This window comes from Thalia democratica, unplaced genomic scaffold (assembly GCF_965202585.1).
Source record: "Thalia democratica unplaced genomic scaffold, ktThaDemo2.hap1.1 HAP1_SCAFFOLD_1565, whole genome shotgun sequence".
NCBI lineage: Eukaryota > Metazoa > Chordata > Thaliacea > Salpida > Salpidae > Thalia > Thalia democratica.
Genome location: NW_028140405.1, coordinates 1 through 18755, shown reverse-complemented (window position 1 = coordinate 18755; position 18755 = coordinate 1). Strand labels below are relative to the sequence as shown.

Here is an 18755-nt window from a genome sequence, read left to right as displayed (position 1 = left end):
TTAGAAATCAAAGTAACAATTATTTCATGTTTCTAATCCTCTGGTATTAATATTTAAATAAATCAGTTGTTTTTAATTCAATAAAAATTGCCTATAAGATGTTTAAAAACTAATAAAACTACTGCCAAGAAAAAACCGTTAATTAGTTAAACAGTATATGAGTATTATTAGCTTATTTATACGAATAAGTTTCAAATTAAATTAAAAAATTAAAAATGTATTTTATTTTCCAATGTATAAAACGAAAGTATCAGTTTTGTACTAAATGTTATGGGTAAGAAAATATCATATAAGGTAAATTGGTTATAAAAAAACTTTTTAAATATAGCTAGAAAGTAAAAATTTTGTTTAAATTGTCCTGACAGCTGTATTTTTGTTATGATCTTATTAATTGACCACTAAAATTATTATTTACAGATTTGAAAAATTTTTAATTATACTAATCTTACACTAGATTTAATATGCCTGTGTAAGAATATGTGAAGTTTTTTCTTTAATTCATTTTTTAATTTATGTGATATAGTTTTAAATTTAGTAGTAAGTAGCTAGTGACATAGTGTTTCTAAAGTTTAATAAAAAGTTTTTATTCTAATTCGAGCGGATTTTGTCGCTCCATGCATCTTTTACTTTTAGTTTTTTACTTTTAAGATTTAAACAAAGTTCTAAAAATAAATTAAGTATATAATACTAAAAACAAAATAAATGTCTCAAACGAAACACTATGTCAAAATTGTACTGTAAACGTACAAAGTATTTAGTAATTTAAAACTTCTCATTACTTGACAACATACACACTTTATCTTATGTAATAAGTTGTTATAATACATGTAGTTAGTTCAAACTATTTCTAATAACAGTGCAAAATTAACTATAAAAAGTGTGATTACAATATTCTGCTGTTTAATTGATGAAATCTTTTGAAAAATTCTACAATTCTACTAACTAATTATATCTAAAAGGAGAGTTTTATTCATATCTTTTAAATAAACTTTTTGTAAAACGCGTGTCCATGTCACAAATAAATGAAACATTTTTATACACATAGCCCAGGTGACAGAAGAGTAATAATACCTAACATAGGTTGATTATTTTATTTTGAGATGTACAGCGTTCAGAAACATTAAAGTTTGTAAATAAATGAAATATCTTGTAAGCTGTAAAATTTGAGCTAAATTTGTAAGTACTAAAAATACTATAAAGATCCGGTTATTATAAAACAGTTTTTTAGTCATATTAAATTTCAGTATACTTCTTTTTTTTTAAGTAAGAGTTTAACCAGATAGGTTATATTTAAGATTGGTTTTTTATGTTTACGTTTTAACTACGTGGTATCCAGTAACTTACTGGCTGCTATACTTACGAGTAGCAAATAATATGCTAACAGTAATAACTTACAAAACTTATTTCTAACTTATAAATAAAACACACTTTGAATAAAAGCAATTTACTTTATTTTCAATAAAAATTATTACTTCTGAAGAAAGAAACTATTAAGTCACGACACAGATTAAATCTATAAAAAGTATTAATAAACGTAAAGTTATATAAAATACTAACATCAATTTTGCAATGTAGACGATTTCTTCATTCTCGAAACCAGTTAATGAAACATTGAATTTAATCGTAACTTGATGTGCGGAATAACTAATTATTCACCTAAGCGCGTATTTGAAAGACAAACGCAAATATAAACGCATTGAAATGAATAATAGCTCCTAAAAATAATAAAATGTTTGTTTTTAATGAAAAAAACTGTTTATTTTTAATACTAGAAGCACGTTATGAAAACTATGAAATACAGTTTACAACATTCGCTTTTAAATAAATTTTTTGCGTGAATACTGCGTCAAGAGCTTTTAACACAGCTAAAAGTTTCGTATTTAAACAAAAAGTGTGTACCTAATAAATACTAGTTTTGTTAAAAAGTAGCATGTTTAACTCATAGTTTAGTTCTGTTTTTTAATACAGAAAATAAAATTTTAATTAGTTTTTAATGCTAACTAAGTTAGTTAGATAAGCTTATAGAATACAATAAAAAAATTCAGACTTAAAAATATAGTTAATAAATCTATATATGAACAAAGACCTGTTGGTCATCACGCTAAGAAAAGAATAGTTTTTCATATAATGTTGTAATTTAAAAAGTTAGTAAAAATTTTTATTTTATAAATAATTGAAAAATTTTCGGTACGCTTTAAACATTTAAAGGTTTGTGTATGTTTTCTTGCATTAGTGTCCATAGTAATTTGAAACTTTTTATTGTTTATAAACTACACCCTTACCTACAAATATTGACTTTTTATTACCCACTGTATAAGTATTTGAAGTTCTTTTCAACTTTACTTACACTCACATTTTCGTTGTAAACTCGTAATGTGTGACGTAAATAGACTGCTTTTTAATCAATTAAAACTTTCAACAAACTTTTATCAATACTAGTTTTGATTACTCAGTGAATTTAACTAAGAAAGGTGTAAACACGTGTGAATTGAATTTCTTTGTAATGAATAAACAAAAGAGTCTTTTGCAAATATTGTACTAAACTTTACCATAGTGACTTCAAAATATCATTTTTTCTATAACCTGGTTATTTTAAGCAAAAACTTTTTAGTTTTACTTAAACTGCTTGCAGTGAGTTTATTTTTTGAGAAAAATCTTAGAATAGAGTTTTCTATTTTATTTATTATTTTTGTTTTTAGTCAAAAATATTAAAAACTATGTAAATAAGTGTTCTTTATCTAACATTGTTTCATCATTTTCAATTAACTTTAGTTTTTTTTTTTTTTTTTTTTTTTAACGTAAAGTTATAATATTAAACAACAAAAGAAAGCAACAACCTAAAACTTGTACCTTTAGTAACAACAATAGACTAATAACCAAGTTATAGTATTTGGTTTATTTATTAAATAGTTTATAAACGAAACTGTAAACTTAAACATTTATCACATATCATATACTTCTTGTGATTCATAAGTGAAATACTTTTTTGAACTATAACAATGTTAAAGCTATTTCATATATTATACTTTCTAATTTAAACAAACTTTTACAGAGTTTTTAACGTTTGGTTACAATGAAGCTCTTATTTATAATTTTTCTGATTTATTTTCATGAAGCTTTAAGTCAAACTACTACTTGTGATGATAATGAATCAAAACTTGCAGCGATTGCAAAATTTATTTGTAACAGTACTACACACACTAATGGCCCTAAAGGTTTAGAAAGTTTTTAGACAAGTTTTGGTTTATGTGTTTATTTTTAAGTTAAAGAGAAATTATGCATTACTTTACAGACTAAGAAAGTATTTTGTAGACTTATATTTGTTATTTCTTAGATGAAAAAGGAGAACCAGGTGCTAATTGTGACGTCGTAGATAAATTTGAAATGCTCGATCGAGAAAATAAATTGCTGAGTCAGCAAGTTTCAACATTGGAACAAGCCGTAAATAATATTGAAGCTAGATTAAACCGGACAATTGAAGGTATTAAGATCAATCATTTATTCGATGTAAATAAGTATAAAAAGTTTTAAAATCGTTTAAAACTATAAAGAACTAATAAAAATATATTTAAGTGTTATACAAAATTGAAAACTCATTTTAAATAGTTTAAAAAAATTAGATCAAAAGCAATTCGTTTTTTTCTTTGAACTTATATAATTTTGAATTTTTGACAAAAGCATTTAGCTACACCTTCATGATAACACCTAGTAGAGGAACTTTTGACCAGTGTCGTAAACAATGCCAAGCTATGAAAGGCGATCTCATACATGCTAATTTCGGTGAAGATGGTATCAAGTATCATTCGTTAGTTTAAATGTGCCTTTAGATATACTTTATACAACTAAAATTTGAACAATTTTTTGAATAGATGATTATCACAAAAAAAATTGAGTGCTCACAGTTAACATAACTTTTAGCAGTTAAAAAATGTTGAAAAAACACTTGAAAAATGCAATTATAAATTATAAATTTACTTAAAAACTAAATTATTTAAAAACGTTTTCATCATATCAGGGCACTACGAAAAATGGTTGAATCATCGGGAAAGCAGGTCTGGGTTGGCATCACGGATCGCCAAACAGAAGGAGTTTTCAGATATTTGAGCGGAGAGACGGTTAATGTGGATAGAAGCCAATCGCTTTTGTACTACTTTGCAGCAGGCGAACCTAACAGTTCTGGCAACGAAGATTGTTTACATTATTTTCCGCGACTCGGAGCGCTCAACGATGTAAAATGCGACTCGGTGAATTTGGAAAGAGGCGACTTTCACGGCTTGTGCGAGATAAAACAAATGTTTATTGACGTGTAATGTTTTCTCAGCTGTTTGCACTTTAATGTTTAATATTTTTTTTGTTATTAGAAGAAAAAGAAGTTTATTATTAATGTTAAAAGTTGTTCAATAATTTAGTTGCGTTTTACTTTCAGTGTTTTCTAATGAACTTTGATTCTTATAAAAATTTTCAAGTAAAAGTTTTACAGTAACAGAATCGTACTTTTTAATTAGTTTTTTCATATTATTTATTAATATCTATACCACTTCAACATCGAAAATGTTTAATTTACAATTTCATTTTTCTCTTTGAATATCTATTTTAATTACTAATAAAGTTTTTCTAAAAATTTAGTTTAATTTTTATGTTATTTTTACTAAATTTTTTTGTCTTATACTACAGTAAAATGTCTACTTAAATTTGAACAGCCTAGGAATAATAAATACTTTTGTTATGCGAATACCAAAAAACAAGCTTCACAAAATATAAACTACTTAATAACTTTGTACAAATTATTTCTTTTTCAATTAATCTAAAATTTAACTGTTTTGTATTTGGTAGCAGTGGCGATGCGTAGTGATATTAATAGGGGACGATGCTTATTAGTAAATGACAAAAATAATCTCTTATTTTAACTTTAAGAAATAAACTGTTCAAGATGTTAAACTCAGATACAGTTATTGGAAGTGCTAAAAACATTATACAAGTTTTAGCAGTAATTTTGTGCGATATATATGTACAGTTGTCAAAAATATTCAAACTAAAGCAATACTGAATTAAATCAAACTTTTGTTACAGAATAAAAACCAATTGAGTTATAAAGTGAAAATCCGAATAACGAAAAACTAAAAAGTATTAACTGACAAGATTTTTATTTCTATCACATCTGTTACCTATAAGCTCCAGGATTTCTTTTTTTTGTCAAAATTTTAATTCCATGTTTGTACCAATGACAGTGCTTACTCACTTGTCCAGCCATGTTAAGCAAGCTTTTTTTTGTAAATATGGCCGTATAAAAACAAAAAACCTAATTTATAAAATGCTATGCAAATAATAAGACGTACACTTAGTCATCTGTTAATTAAGTTTATTTAAAAATTTTTAATCAACCAAAATTGAAAAAGACAAAATGAATTGTAAGTTTTAAAACTATTTTAACGAAATAAAATTATTTCGTGAATAGTTTAACTAATGCCAAAACTTTTTCTGAAAAAGAAAAGAATAAAAGTTTGTGTGAATTTTTTTAATTTACATTAAACTCACGGTATTGGATAAGTTTTGAAACATTTTCTGGTGTGGTTTCTGGTTTTTGTTTCATCCGGCCGATTGTGTACCAATGCTTAAGTAATGCAACGTTCATAAATACAATCCGGTTTTATCGCAATTGAAAAAATTATTTTCAAAGCAGCTCCGGGTATATTCTTATATTTTTATAGCGCAAAAGATTTAGATTATATAAGTTCTTTTTTACAAATTATTACGTTAGTATGAACTACTTGCATAGTTTTTGTCACTAAATTAAACATGTTTTTATTAATAAGTTTTAGCTGACATTAATTTTAATTGAATTGAAATAAACATTTTTCTTGACTAAAACTGGACGGATAAGTGAGGACCGGATAAGTGAGAAATTATAATATTAAGCAAATGAATGTTTGTGCAAAATGTTTTAAAACTGTAACTTACTATTGAATATTAAAATTGAAGCAATTTTAAGGACTTATTTAATAAATATAATATAATTACATTAGTGTTTTTATTAGAAAAGTTATGTAATGATTATTTCTGGTCTCATTAATAACTTAGTTTTAATATTTTGACGCCAATTCTTTTCGCTACGACAAAAAGCTTTTCTATTATTTCTAATAAACGATCATTATAAACTCGGTCATGTTAGACTCGGTCATATTAAACTTGGTCTTGTTACAATCGATTTTTGAAGTATGATAACTATTTGGTATAAAATTATAGTAGTACCAAAGTTCTGATTAAAAATTAAAAAGAGTTTAAGAAGTTTAAAATTCTTGTTGTAAACTGTACATGTAGTAACATTTAAAGAGTTTTGAAACAAAATTAAAACTTGTTTTTAAAATATGTGTATATCACCGAAAAATAAAAAATATATATTTCCAAAAACTGCAGTGCACCGAAAAATTTTAGAACCAGATGTTAAGAAGAATAATAAACAAAAACATGACAACATGCAAGTTTTTTTTTATTTATTAGTTATTTTAATAGTACTAATAAAATATCTAAACCCTAGTTGTTATTAGCTGTTATACAATTTAATTCAAACAACTGTAGTTTATGTAAAAATAACTTAAATAAGGCATGCTGAAACTAAAATATTAATCAGTCAATTACTCCTACCAAAACGAATTAAAGTCATGTTTCTAAATTATGTAAGTATTATAGTATTTAACCATAATGTTAGAATTTTAATTATTTAAAATTAATTTTAAAGCAGTAGACCCTTTATTGTTATGTTCCTTATTCTTTTACCTTTAAGCAATATTTAAAAGGTTAGAAAAATCTCTTAAAACTTGTTCAATTTAGAAAAACATCAAAATTATTAAATTAATTAAATGTACATTATCGAAAAATTATTTCGATTAAAGTTTTATTTTTTTGGTTTAAGACATTACTTCTTAGCTACTGTTCTTGAAATATTATCATGGTTGCCACTGATCAAGCTGAGAAAAATTTCCTGACTTTTCCAAATAAAACTCTTAAACTAAACTTATTTTAAAATACAGAATCTAACACTTGAAACTATATAAAGCTTTCAATCTAATTTTAATATAGGTTAAAAACAACAGTATTTTGCTGAATTCTATCATCAAACTTTGTACATCACTTGAACAATCTGTGTATGATTGATATTTGTAATAAACAGCTTTATCAGCAAAATACTTGTATTATTATATTATAAACACAGCTTAAGTGAATATAAAACTATTAATACAAATATAAACTACTTAAAAACCTTATAAACTAATTTATACCAGATGAAGCATTGGAAATAAAATTAAATATTTTTGTAAATTTCTAGGAAAACTTTGGAATTTTTTCTGAGTTAAAGGACTTTTAATTAATTTATGCCATTTTAAGGCTTTAGAAAACAAGGAATTTTGTAAATTTAAACTGACAAAATCTGACTTTTTTTAAATTTTATCAAGTTTCCTGACTTTTTTTCAAAATCCCCCACTTTTTTGACCTTTGTCATTTTTTTGATTTTTCCTGATTTCCTGACCGAGTGGCAACCCTATATAATAAGGATTTTTATTCGTTAAAAATATTGATATATTACCGTAAAACTTAAAAAAATGCAGTCTAGTATAAAAATTAAGTTGTGTTTATTTTAACACTGAAGGCTAGTTTTAGTAATATTAAATCACTTTTTGAGTACTTCTCCTTTTAATCTACTTAAAACACTAACATTTTATAGCTAAAATTTTATAAGTGATCATAATCTTTGGAGTAATTTTAAATTAAACAACGAATTAAAAAAAGTGTAAAAATTATGTTTTAATTACTTAAGTTCATCCTTTAAAATAAAAATTAATACCAACTCATGGTGATAAAAAACAATCAGAGGTAAGTTGATAGTTTAATAAAAGTAACGTTTCTAACCTTATTTTATATTAAAGCTGTTTTGTTGTTGAAACTAAAAGTCTAATTGTATCGAAAAGTATGAATTAAACTTTTTATTTTGTTTACTACTTAAAATTTAAAAAAACTACTAATTTCTGATTTGTTTAGTAATAATACATATGATTTGAAAAATAACTTTAAAAATTAATATCCAAGTATACAAATAGCTTTAAAAAATACATTTTTATCTACTAAAGAAATGCTGTAATTTTATCATAAGTATAACTGAAACTATAACAAGTAATAGAAATGTTTATTTCTTAAAGTAAAAGTTTAAACTATAAAATGTGCAAAAAATTTACTGAAAAGAGAAAATCAGAATTCAAAACAAACGCTTATATTTATATTTTTGAATAGAAAATCTGAACTGAAGAGTTATTCAAGTTAGTTTGTTTTAAAAACAATTGATATTTATTTACATCAGAGCAGGAGAAATACTTGAAACAGTAAAAAATAACTCAAAAAAATTAACTTTACAAAAAAAAACAAAAAACGAACTAAGAAAAACAGTTTCTATGAGTTTTAAACCTATATCATAGTCAGAACAAAAGTTTGAAAACAATAAAATAGCAACATTTTCTAACTTTGTCATAACATTATTAAAGAAATATGTTAATATTTATTGTAAACTAAATATTGTGGATAAAAAACTAACGAAATAAAATGCAAAAAGAAAAAAACAGTCTACTAAAATACAAATTTCACAATTAATTTTTTGGTCAATAAAAACTTTATATTTATTTATTTTTTAACTAAAAACGTAATTAAAAAAAATAATTCTTAATTTAAAAACTATTAAAAATCAAGCTGCAATAAAATATCATAAAACAGTTAATTATTACTAAAAACGTTTAAAAAAATTAACTTAGTTCACAATTAAATAAAGATTGCAAACAAACTCGGGAAACATTTTTTAATGGAAATTACATTTTTTGTAAAATATTTTTGAAAACTCAATGAATTTCAGATTGAAGATTTAAAAATATAAGTACTAAAGAAATTTACTTTAACTTTATAAAATAAAATATCAACTGTTTAGCTTGTTATAAAAACTACAAATGTTCAATTTATGTGCAAACTATTTATAATCAATTGTCAATTAGAAACTTAAAAACTGTTAAACATAAATAAATAGAGACACTGAAAAATAAACTTTCTAATACAATTACGTAGTACTTAAAACAAAACTAAATAACGAAATATCAATGTAAGTTGTCAGAGTCAATTTACATAAAACTTTGAAAAAGAGTTTTTATTTTAGTATTTAATTCAAAATAAGGAACTAAAACTTTAACAGTTTAAAAGAAATTAACCTAACAACGAAAAAATTACACAAATAATTCAGTTTTTAATAATGTTACTAGTATTTATTTTTGCAAATATAAACTTCTGCATCTCATTCACTTGCTGTTTCAATAAATCCACTTCATATTTCAATTCCTGAAATGTTTTTTTTTTAGTCTTAAATAAAGTGAGCCTAAAGGTTTTACTTTTAATTTTATCAAGCTTTTCATACATTAAATAACAATATACTACAAATTACAAAAATAAAATTAAAAGTAAAAAATGTTAAGCCGTTTAAAACATAATTCAAAAAGTTATACAAACTACTAACTGACGAAATTTTTTAAATTGGCAATTTGTAGTCTTACATTTAAAATTAGCAAATACGCATTAATCAATACATATAAATCTTACATATTGTAAGTTTGGAAGTTGGTTTCAAACTAAAACTTAAACAAATACAAATTTGTTGATTTAATTTAAATAGTGTTTAAAATATTAAAATAAACTAACTTGATTACTAGGTGTTTTTGTTTGATTTTGTTGTGAAGTTTCTTTGTTATTTTCAAATACCTGTTTACATAGAAAATTAGTAACTAAATTATATAAAAGTAAGTCAATTGTTTGTATTTCGAAAGTTGGGCAACCTAATTATATTTACAACTATAAAAAATAAACAGTTGTAAAAATATTCAATGGTTGCCTTTTTTTAATAAGAAAAATTATTATAAACTAGAACACTTAGTTACACACAAAACTAATTGTATTGCTGTAAAAATATTTACATTTTTAAGAATTTATAATTCGTATAACATAAACTACAATTAAAATTTATAAGAAAAAATAACAATACTGCAAACTATTTAACAATTCGATTTAAATATAATCTATATATATATATAAAATATAGTAAAATATCGCATCTGCTTCTAATTTTATAAAAAACTTAAACATTTAAGATTATATAGATTGCAAAAAAAATCTGTTTATAGACTTGATTTTTAAAAATACATGAACGGACTGGGTTTAAAATTTGGATTTAGAACACTTCAGCTTTATATTTTAATATTGCAAACCGAAAAATTTCAATTTTAAATAAACTCAGTAATGCTTGGCATAAAGTTAAACTAAATAACAAAAATTAAACAAAAAATCAAAATAAATAGTTTTTCGGAAACCATTTTTTATAATCCAAAGTAAATCACACTTATCAAACTTAAGAACTTCAATTGTATTTTTTTTTGTCTTTATTTTAAATCAGGGTGCAAAATTAAGCCTGAACGACCAAAATTAGCATGAGTATATAAAAAATAGAAAAGTAGTTAATATGAGCAAAAACACAAAATAAATTACTGTTAATGAAACTTAAATGCCTAAAAGTAGAAAATAACAGATAGAGGTGTAATAGCAGCAATGTAGAAAAAAAATATTAAGTCAAAAAAAGGTAGCCTGATATTTCATGAAAAAAATTAAACTTTCTTGAGTATTGCAAAAATTAATTCAAATAAGCTTTTTAAAATTTTTATTCTAGCCTTAGTTGGCAGTATTTAAAATTAAACTAGCTGAGTTATCCAGAGTGTGTTGCAATCTTGTTAAATACACTTGAACTTGAAAAAAATTCTAAAGCTTAAGTAGGTTTTATGTATAATTAACAAGACAAACTAGAGAAGGGTTTCCCAAAGTGGGCCATGACAGATACTCAGAGGGCCATGAGCAGTAAAGGAGCCACAGGGGGGCCACGAGGTCATAACTTGAAGCTTATACTAGATATTCTCGAGTTGCAGATGAAGAGCAAAAAAAATCTTAGGTGTTTTTTTTGGTAGTTTTTGAGTAATCTTGTTAAAATTTGAAAAAAAGTTTAAGATACCCTGAACTAGAGTAAGTGCCAACATTGATATGTTATTTGGTATTAAACAAATTATCGTATTTAAAACAAACATCCAAACTAATATTACTATATGTAAAAGCAATAATTTAAAAAACATTTTTGAGAAAATTAAATAGTAATTAATTTATAAACAAGTGTTGGTATAAACTGGGTGGTCTTAACTTTTTTTTTGAAATTTCTTTCAAGTTTTCTGATTTTATTCCTTGTCTTTTAAATTACATACTATATAGTCCCTTTAAAAAAAAAACTGAACAAGATATAAAAATGGTGTGTTTCATTATTGTTAAAATTAAATAAAATTTAATTTTTTCAATTACGTACCACACTATCAAAATTCCATGGTTATCAAGGATCTTTTGACGCTTACATTTTCAAATCAATGACTATTTAAGTTTTAACAGGATTCAAAATTTTAACACCCCCATATTAAATACTACAAACAATTTAAAAAACTAAATCTTAAAAGTATAACAATATTTTATTTTCTGTTATGATGATTTAAAATATAATGAATAAATAAATTAATGCTTCTACTTACCACTCTACTAAAAGTGACGATTGAATTGTGTGAGTCACATTTGTTTGTAGCTTCCAGAGTAGATTGAACATCACAGTTAGAAGTAGTTGGATCTTCATTGTACATTTGTAAATCTTCAGTGTTTTCAGCTACAGTTGGCTCATATTTATCTTTGTAGCTTCTGGGATCCTTCACATAAAAATTTTAAATTTAGTTCAAAATATTTTTCTGTGTTTATGAATGTAATTAAATACTGAATTAACAAAAATTCAATGTTTTTACTTACCACTCTATCAAAAGTGATGACTGAATTGCTTGAAACATCATCACATCGATCTTCAAGAGTAGATAAAACTTCATTGTGAGAAGTAGATTGTACTTTGTTACTGGAATCATATGAATGATCGTGGAAATTACAAGCAGTTTCATCGTTGACTTGAATTTCGTCCTCACTGAGCACTGATACTGGCTCATATTTGTTTAACTTACCTTTGTAGATTTCATTTTCCTTTTTCAACTGAAAAACTAAGCATTTGTTGAAGTTGTTGCAAAAGTTTAAACTTATGGAGACACAATAAACTAATAATTTAAACTTCATTATAAGTGAAAAAAATAAATATCATGTAAACTCTGACGATTAACTTTTTGTAAACTTCTTCCAAGCTTTCTAAATTTTTTACAGGTTTTAAAAAACAAGTTTTTTTGGACTATTTTTAATAAAAATTAAAGTCAAGGTACAAAAAACTGTATAGAAAGTATAAAAAATTGAAAAGATAATTAAAGCTACTTTAAGTGTGTTTTTTTTTTACAAAAAAAAATGATACAAAAGAAAAATTACCATTATGATATATTATTCGTGTGTAATGAAAATTTTCTTACTTCACATGTAAAAATAGTTTTAAAATCCAAGTTATTTAATAAATTTTGATCAAATCTCAGTTTTTTTTTCAAATTTTTCAATTTACAGGTTTTTTTGTTTAAATTTTCAAATTCCGGACGTTTCTTGGATTACAGATTTTTAAGCAACTGTGAACTTTGTTATAAGTAAAAAAATAGTTTTTATAAATTTTCTAATATGTTTATTTATATGTATATGAGCTGTAGCTTCCTAAATTTCACTTAAATCTTTTATTGTGAATGCTGAAAACACAACTTCTGTAAACACATCTTGTACTAACATTATGCTAGATTTTTAAAACTAAACTATCTTAATACAACAAATTAATTAAAAAAAAAAGAACTTTTTAGATAAAAATACCTTATCAAGTTTCTTTTTCAGCATTTTAATTTGATGTACATGTTCATCATTAGATTTTACCAACTTACAATTTTGGTCAAAAATCAAGAAATATTTTGATTTCCAGTTATTTTCTTCCTGTTAAATATTGTTCTATTAATTTTACAAATAAAGTAATTGTTTACTTAGTTAAATGGCTTTTAAACTTTTGAAGCATAATTTTATTTTTAAAGTTTTTGAAAACTGTAACATTAATAAAAATAGTAACGTATAAGAAGAAACCAAAATAGAAAAAAGTTTTTAATCTCACAAACTTGATTATTTTCGGAAGTCAAATCTAGTTTTTGCCTTTTATTAGTATAATCTTGAGTTGATTGACTTTTTCTCTTTTGAATTCGGTTAATTTTTTGAATTGTTGAAGTTGAACTTGTTTTTGGCTCATCACCACCTATCTGTTGTAAAAAAAGTTTAAATAAGCTTAAAATTAGTGCAAAAAAGTTTTTTGGACATAAAAATTATAGTTACAAAAAGTGTTTTTTATTGTACTAGAAAGGTCGCATTTCTTTTTCCACAAAAACTTGGTAGTAAATAAAATTTTAAATTTGCACTTTTTTAATTAGATAAGCTCTTTATATTTCAGTAAATTGAGCAATCTTTTTAGTAAAGACAAATAACTATATAGTTACAAAAAGTAAAAACTTTAAAATACTAATGTAATAAAAATACATTGTTTTTTTTTTCTGTAATTTAAGATATTTAGAAATATATTTTAACAAAACAGAAGGTCCAACTTGTTTTTTTTCTAAAACTGGTTTTGTTTAATTTTCTTAGCTAGTATCTTAACTTCTATATATTTTTTTTTTATTATCATTTTTGTTAGTCAAATTATGATACAAAACCGACTAAGCTTATTTACTTGAAACTTTAATGCAAATGTTTTTCCTTTAGTTACTTAGTTTTAAAAAAAAGGAAAGTTTAGTTTTGGCAAACAAAATGTAAAGACTTATCATTTATATACATTTCAAAATATTTTTTTCAAGTTTATTTAAACCAATCTCAAAGTTAATTGTCAAAAATGAGTCTTGCTTTATAAATAGAATACAAAACTTTAATAACATTGGTTTTATTTTATGATCAAAATCACCTTATTTTGTGTAAGTTATTCAAACAACTTACTATTGTGACTTCATAATAAGTTTTATCTGTTTCATTTCCCCTTACTTCTGTGTTATCATTTGTTGCAGGACTGCACCTCTATCAAAAAATATTTGGGTAAAATTTACAAAGTAACCAACTAAACAAATATTAAAAAGAAACAATTTGACATAATTAACCATTTGCATATTTTAAATAGGTATTAATCACATAAAAAATCTAATAGTATTTTAATATTCATAAGTTTTTTCTGAAGTATACTATATCTTATATTATACTATACCACCTTTTCTATCTCTGATTCGTTTGTATATACTTCTGCATTCTTATTTGCTTTTGGATTGAGTGTCTATCAAAAAATTATATAAATGTTTATTTAATTGGAAGTCACATTCACTTGTCAATGCTTGTTATAACTATTCAAAGTTTTGTAAGCACTCAAAGTAAAATGAAAAACTTAGATGGGTAAACAAGCGTTCATTGTACCTTTTTTAAATTGGTTCTAACTTCAGTTCCATGTTTGTATAAATGCTTTTTTACACCAGAAAAGTTATCCCATTGTGTACCTGAAAATTTATACAAGTTATTTAAATGAAAATTTTCGAAGTTTAAAATTTTAAGTACAAGAGTAAATAGAACAACTAACAAATTTATTTTAGGCTAAAACTGAGTTTAAAAAACTTATACTTTTGAGCATATCTTAAAAATAGTTTTTATTATTAAACATAACTTTTTTTTTAATCACTTTATTACTAATTGTCATGAAAATAAATAAAATTCATCTTACTTAAAACAAAGTATCTGCTTTGAAGATTTTAAAATACTTTTAACTATCTTTCATGTCACTTTTTCATATTTTTATTACAAGACTAATTATTCAAGATTTTTATTTGCAAAACTAAGTTTCACCCTTTAAGGGATCTTCAGTTACAATTTAAATCTTATTTAAATAGAAAATAAAATCTTGAATAATTAATCTTGTATATGTGTCTCCTTATTTATAAATAAATTGAGAACTATTTTGTTCAATTTAGAACATCAAATATAAATCTATTTTTTATTATTGAAAGTAATGTGAACAAACAAATATCATCAAACTTAAAATTTGTTCGAGCAACTCAGGATTGAAAAGAGGATCTTTTTGAAGAATCAGTTCTTTTTGTTCAGCTTTCCACAATTCACAGTTTGTTTTCTTCTCTTTTTCCAACGCTTCTTTTTTCAAAAGCCTTTTCTGTAACACTTTGTTAAATGTATCAAGTTTCTAAAAGCTGATAATCTACACCTTATTTGTGGTTTTTAGATGATAAATAAATGAAGAAAAACTTCCAGAGTATTATAAAAAATAAACTGACAACAATAACTAAATTTAATTGAGTCATTTATTTTTTAAATGTATGAATTTTAGTAAATTATATGCTTAGTTTAGGGTAAATATATATCATTAAAAATATATAGAATAATTTTCTTTGTTTTTTATACTATATTGTCAACTTATATTAAAAGGTAGTCTCACTTTTTTAGCTTCTTCTCTTTTAGATTCGCTTGTAATAATTTCAGCATCCTTGTTTGTTTCAGTACTTGATTTCTTCAATTGAAATAAAAATTATTTGGTTTTTGATAACATATTTCATTATATTTACAAGTAGTGTGTAAACTCTATAAGCTAATAACCAAATATGTAACTTTTGCACCTGTGCTTTCAATATGGTTACAGATGCGTTTGCAGCTTCGTATGAGTACTTCTTTCGATTACGCAATCCTTCCCATTGGGTAGCTTAAAATTAATTGCATAAGTTTAAAAGAAGTCTATATTGTAATCTGAAACTTAAAAATCATAAAAAATATGTACACTACTATTTAATAATTAATTTTATTGGAAAAAAAACTTGATCATTGCAAGCATTCGAAATAACTAAAATCATCTCACACACTTATTTTTTTATTTTTACTATCATATACTACTTGAACAAATAAAAATTATCTCACTTAAAACTTGTTCAAGCAACTCAAGATTAAACAGAGGATCTTTCTGAAGAATCAGCTCTTTTTGTTCAGCTTTGTATATTTCACAAGCTAATGCTTGAACTTTTTCTCCAGCTTCTTTCTTTGAAAGTTTACCCTGATATATTTTAACAGATAACAAAAATTTTAACTTTATAAAACTCTACTAAACCTTTATCAAGGTTTTTATTCAAATAAATAGATAAAACTAAATAGATACAGAAAATTAAAACACTTCTGATTGCAATAAAACAAGTTAAGCAAGCAAAAGATGTAAAGATCAACAACTTAAAATTGAATATAAGTAATATATTTTTCTTTTATATAAAAATTTTGTTGAATTCTCAATCAGTAGCATAAGTTTTATTTCAACTTAGCTAAAAAACAAACAGTTATAACTCCTGATTAAAGAAAGTTAAAATAATGTTTGTGTTGGAGTATAATATTTTATATTTTATTTCAATTTACAACAATAAAAAACTGTACAACTACATTTTATTTATTCTTAACAGTAAATAATTTAAGATTTTAATCAGTTATAACTAACAAATAAATAACAAAAGATACCTTATTTATAACATGATTATGACTTTGTTATGTATAATACTTTTTTTAATATTTTTTTTGTGTAAACAAAATTATAACTAAAAACACTAAAACATAAAATCTCCTACCAATAATCAATTGACAGTTCTTAAATAATATTGAAAACCAAAACAAGTTTCAGCTATCTGCTTCTGATCTTTGTTACCACTGTTTTAAAAATAAAACATCAACCAGATAAAAGTTAAGTAAACCCTTTAGAAACTGTTTATTGAAGTCTAAATAAGTGAAGCAAATTTGCTATACTTAATATAAATAACAGTTAATATAGATTAATAATATAGATAATTCATTATGATAAGCATTCTCACTTCTTTAGCTTGTTTTCTGATGTTAGTCAGCACCATTTTTCTTGCTGCAGTTTTTTCTTTGATGCTCAATTCTTGCCACACTTGCAACCCTAAAATTGTTTAAACAGTCTCAATTACAAATATCTAGGTTGCAATTTGAAATAAAAATGGGTTGCAATGGAAATAAAATAGCAGAGTTTGGTAAATGTGAAAACGAGTTTTGGTTATGGATATTATTAGTTATAAAACTGGCACAACAAACATCATATATATTTTTAAATTTTGACCTAACAATTTTTGACAATTATTTTTTGAAAATCCCAATTTTTTCCTTACCTTTCCAGACTTTTATTTTTTTCTTTGTTTTTCCTGATTTTCTTGACTTTGTGGCAATCCTAGGTGTTAGTTTTAAGAGCTTATAATTTGATGCTAAGCTTACAAAATGTTAATTTAACTGAGTGTCATGTTAACCATAGTATACTAGTACTTAATTTTACAATTTTTCTTATAACTTAGATTATGGCAACCATAATAGTTAGCATGTATTAATATTGTAATTAGTTATAAAAATTAGTTATGCAAAAAATATTGAAAAATTTTTTGAACAAAAAGTTGTAACAAAATGATTAATTTATACTTTAACTGAAATGAAGCTAAAGACATACATTAAAAATTCTTTTACAAACAGCCTATTTTTTGTTTAGCTTCAGTTGCTTTCAACATAAAATTTCACTGAGGGCCAAAGATCTTGCATAGTGGGTCAGATTCATCCCACAGGTTGGGTATTTCCCACTCCTAAGACAACAGAGATTTAATTTTGTAACAAAAACACCTAGAACAAGACTTGATCAAAACTTATTCATATCATAAAGCACCCAGCTATGTGTAGCAAAGAATTTTAAACACTAGAAGTGTGATAGATTTAAAACTTTTTTTCAAAATGTGTAAGCTTTTAATTTTTCTGACATTATGTTACTTTAATTTTTGATATTACTCAAATTGTGTTAATCATATGCTTTAAATTCATTGTTTTTATATATAAGTTCATTGAACTTAAAATTTTGTCAACATATACATTCACTAATTAACTGTTATAGTTTGATGCAGATGATTTTTTTTTGTAGAAAACTTATGACATTTTTATTTTAACATCAAGCCAAATCCAACTGAACAACTATAGATTCTACTACTTGAAACAATTTTAAAAGTAAATTATGTCAAAACTTGTACAACTTACCTAGAATATTCAAATAGGGACTGGTCGGGTTTAAAAAAGTGTTTGTGAGACCAAAGTCTCCTTGTATGTTCTTCCATATCGAGAATGCCATGTAATCCAGTTCTGAACCTAAAAGTAAAAAATAAATTGATACTTTTTTTTCAAAATTGGTATTTTTATTTACCTTTGTAAAGTTAGAATTATTAAATGTTTATTTACATTAGAAAAAATTGATTAGCTTTACAAAAACAGTTCACCTTTAGTAATTCATTACGCTCAACAAATACTAATTGTTGTTAAACATTATCAATAAAAGTTCATTTAAAGTTAACAATTCATATACATATTTAAAAAAGAGTAAATCAACTAAAAGTTACCTAACAAATTGGAAATTTTGTTGTTTTGAAACTCAAATGAACCATCTGACTGGTAATTTGTTTCACTGTAGTTTGCTTTGAAATAATTCTCAATTTCTGCCTTGTGTTGTTTATAAAACCCAGCCGAACGATTGGTCACTTTTGTCCTCTTTTCTCTTGTTATATTGCTAAGTGTGTCAAAAACCATTGCAATTTGTCTGAAACAAGATTTTGTGCTTTCACCGTCAAAAGTCCTCAAAAAAATCTTGCAGTCCACCATGG

At 24.2% G+C, this 18755-nt stretch overlaps 1 protein-coding gene and 1 long non-coding RNA gene across 2 annotated transcripts; one reads left to right on the top strand and one right to left on the bottom strand.

Annotated features, from left to right (window-relative positions):
• The first annotated feature begins 270 nt into the window (after window positions 1–270).
• Window positions 271–4310, top strand: LOC145848612 (perlucin-like protein). Its single transcript, XM_082953969.1, has 4 exons — window positions 271–274; window positions 3335–3481; window positions 3679–3805; window positions 4016–4310. The coding sequence occupies exons 1-4, from the start codon at window positions 271–273 to the stop codon at window positions 4308–4310; spliced, it is 573 nt and encodes a 190-aa protein (XP_082810095.1).
• Window positions 4311–14310: 10000 nt separating this feature from the next.
• Window positions 14311–15129, bottom strand: LOC145848611 (uncharacterized). Its single transcript, XR_014372064.1, has 3 exons — window positions 15106–15129; window positions 14494–14573; window positions 14311–14356 (listed from the first exon to the last, which is right to left on the bottom strand). It is a non-coding gene; the product is annotated as an uncharacterized LOC145848611 (long non-coding RNA).
• Window positions 15130–18755: the final 3626 nt, after the last annotated feature.

Bases quoted from the DNA above. Each gene is read 5' to 3' on its own strand.
- LOC145848612 (XM_082953969.1), top strand. The intron at 3,482-3,678 runs GTATTAAGATCA...TTTTGACAAAAG, and splicing joins ATTAAACCGGACAATTGAAG to CATTTAGCTACACCTTCATG. The intron at 3,806-4,015 runs GTTAGTTTAAAT...TCATCATATCAG, and splicing joins GATGGTATCAAGTATCATTC to GGCACTACGAAAAATGGTTG.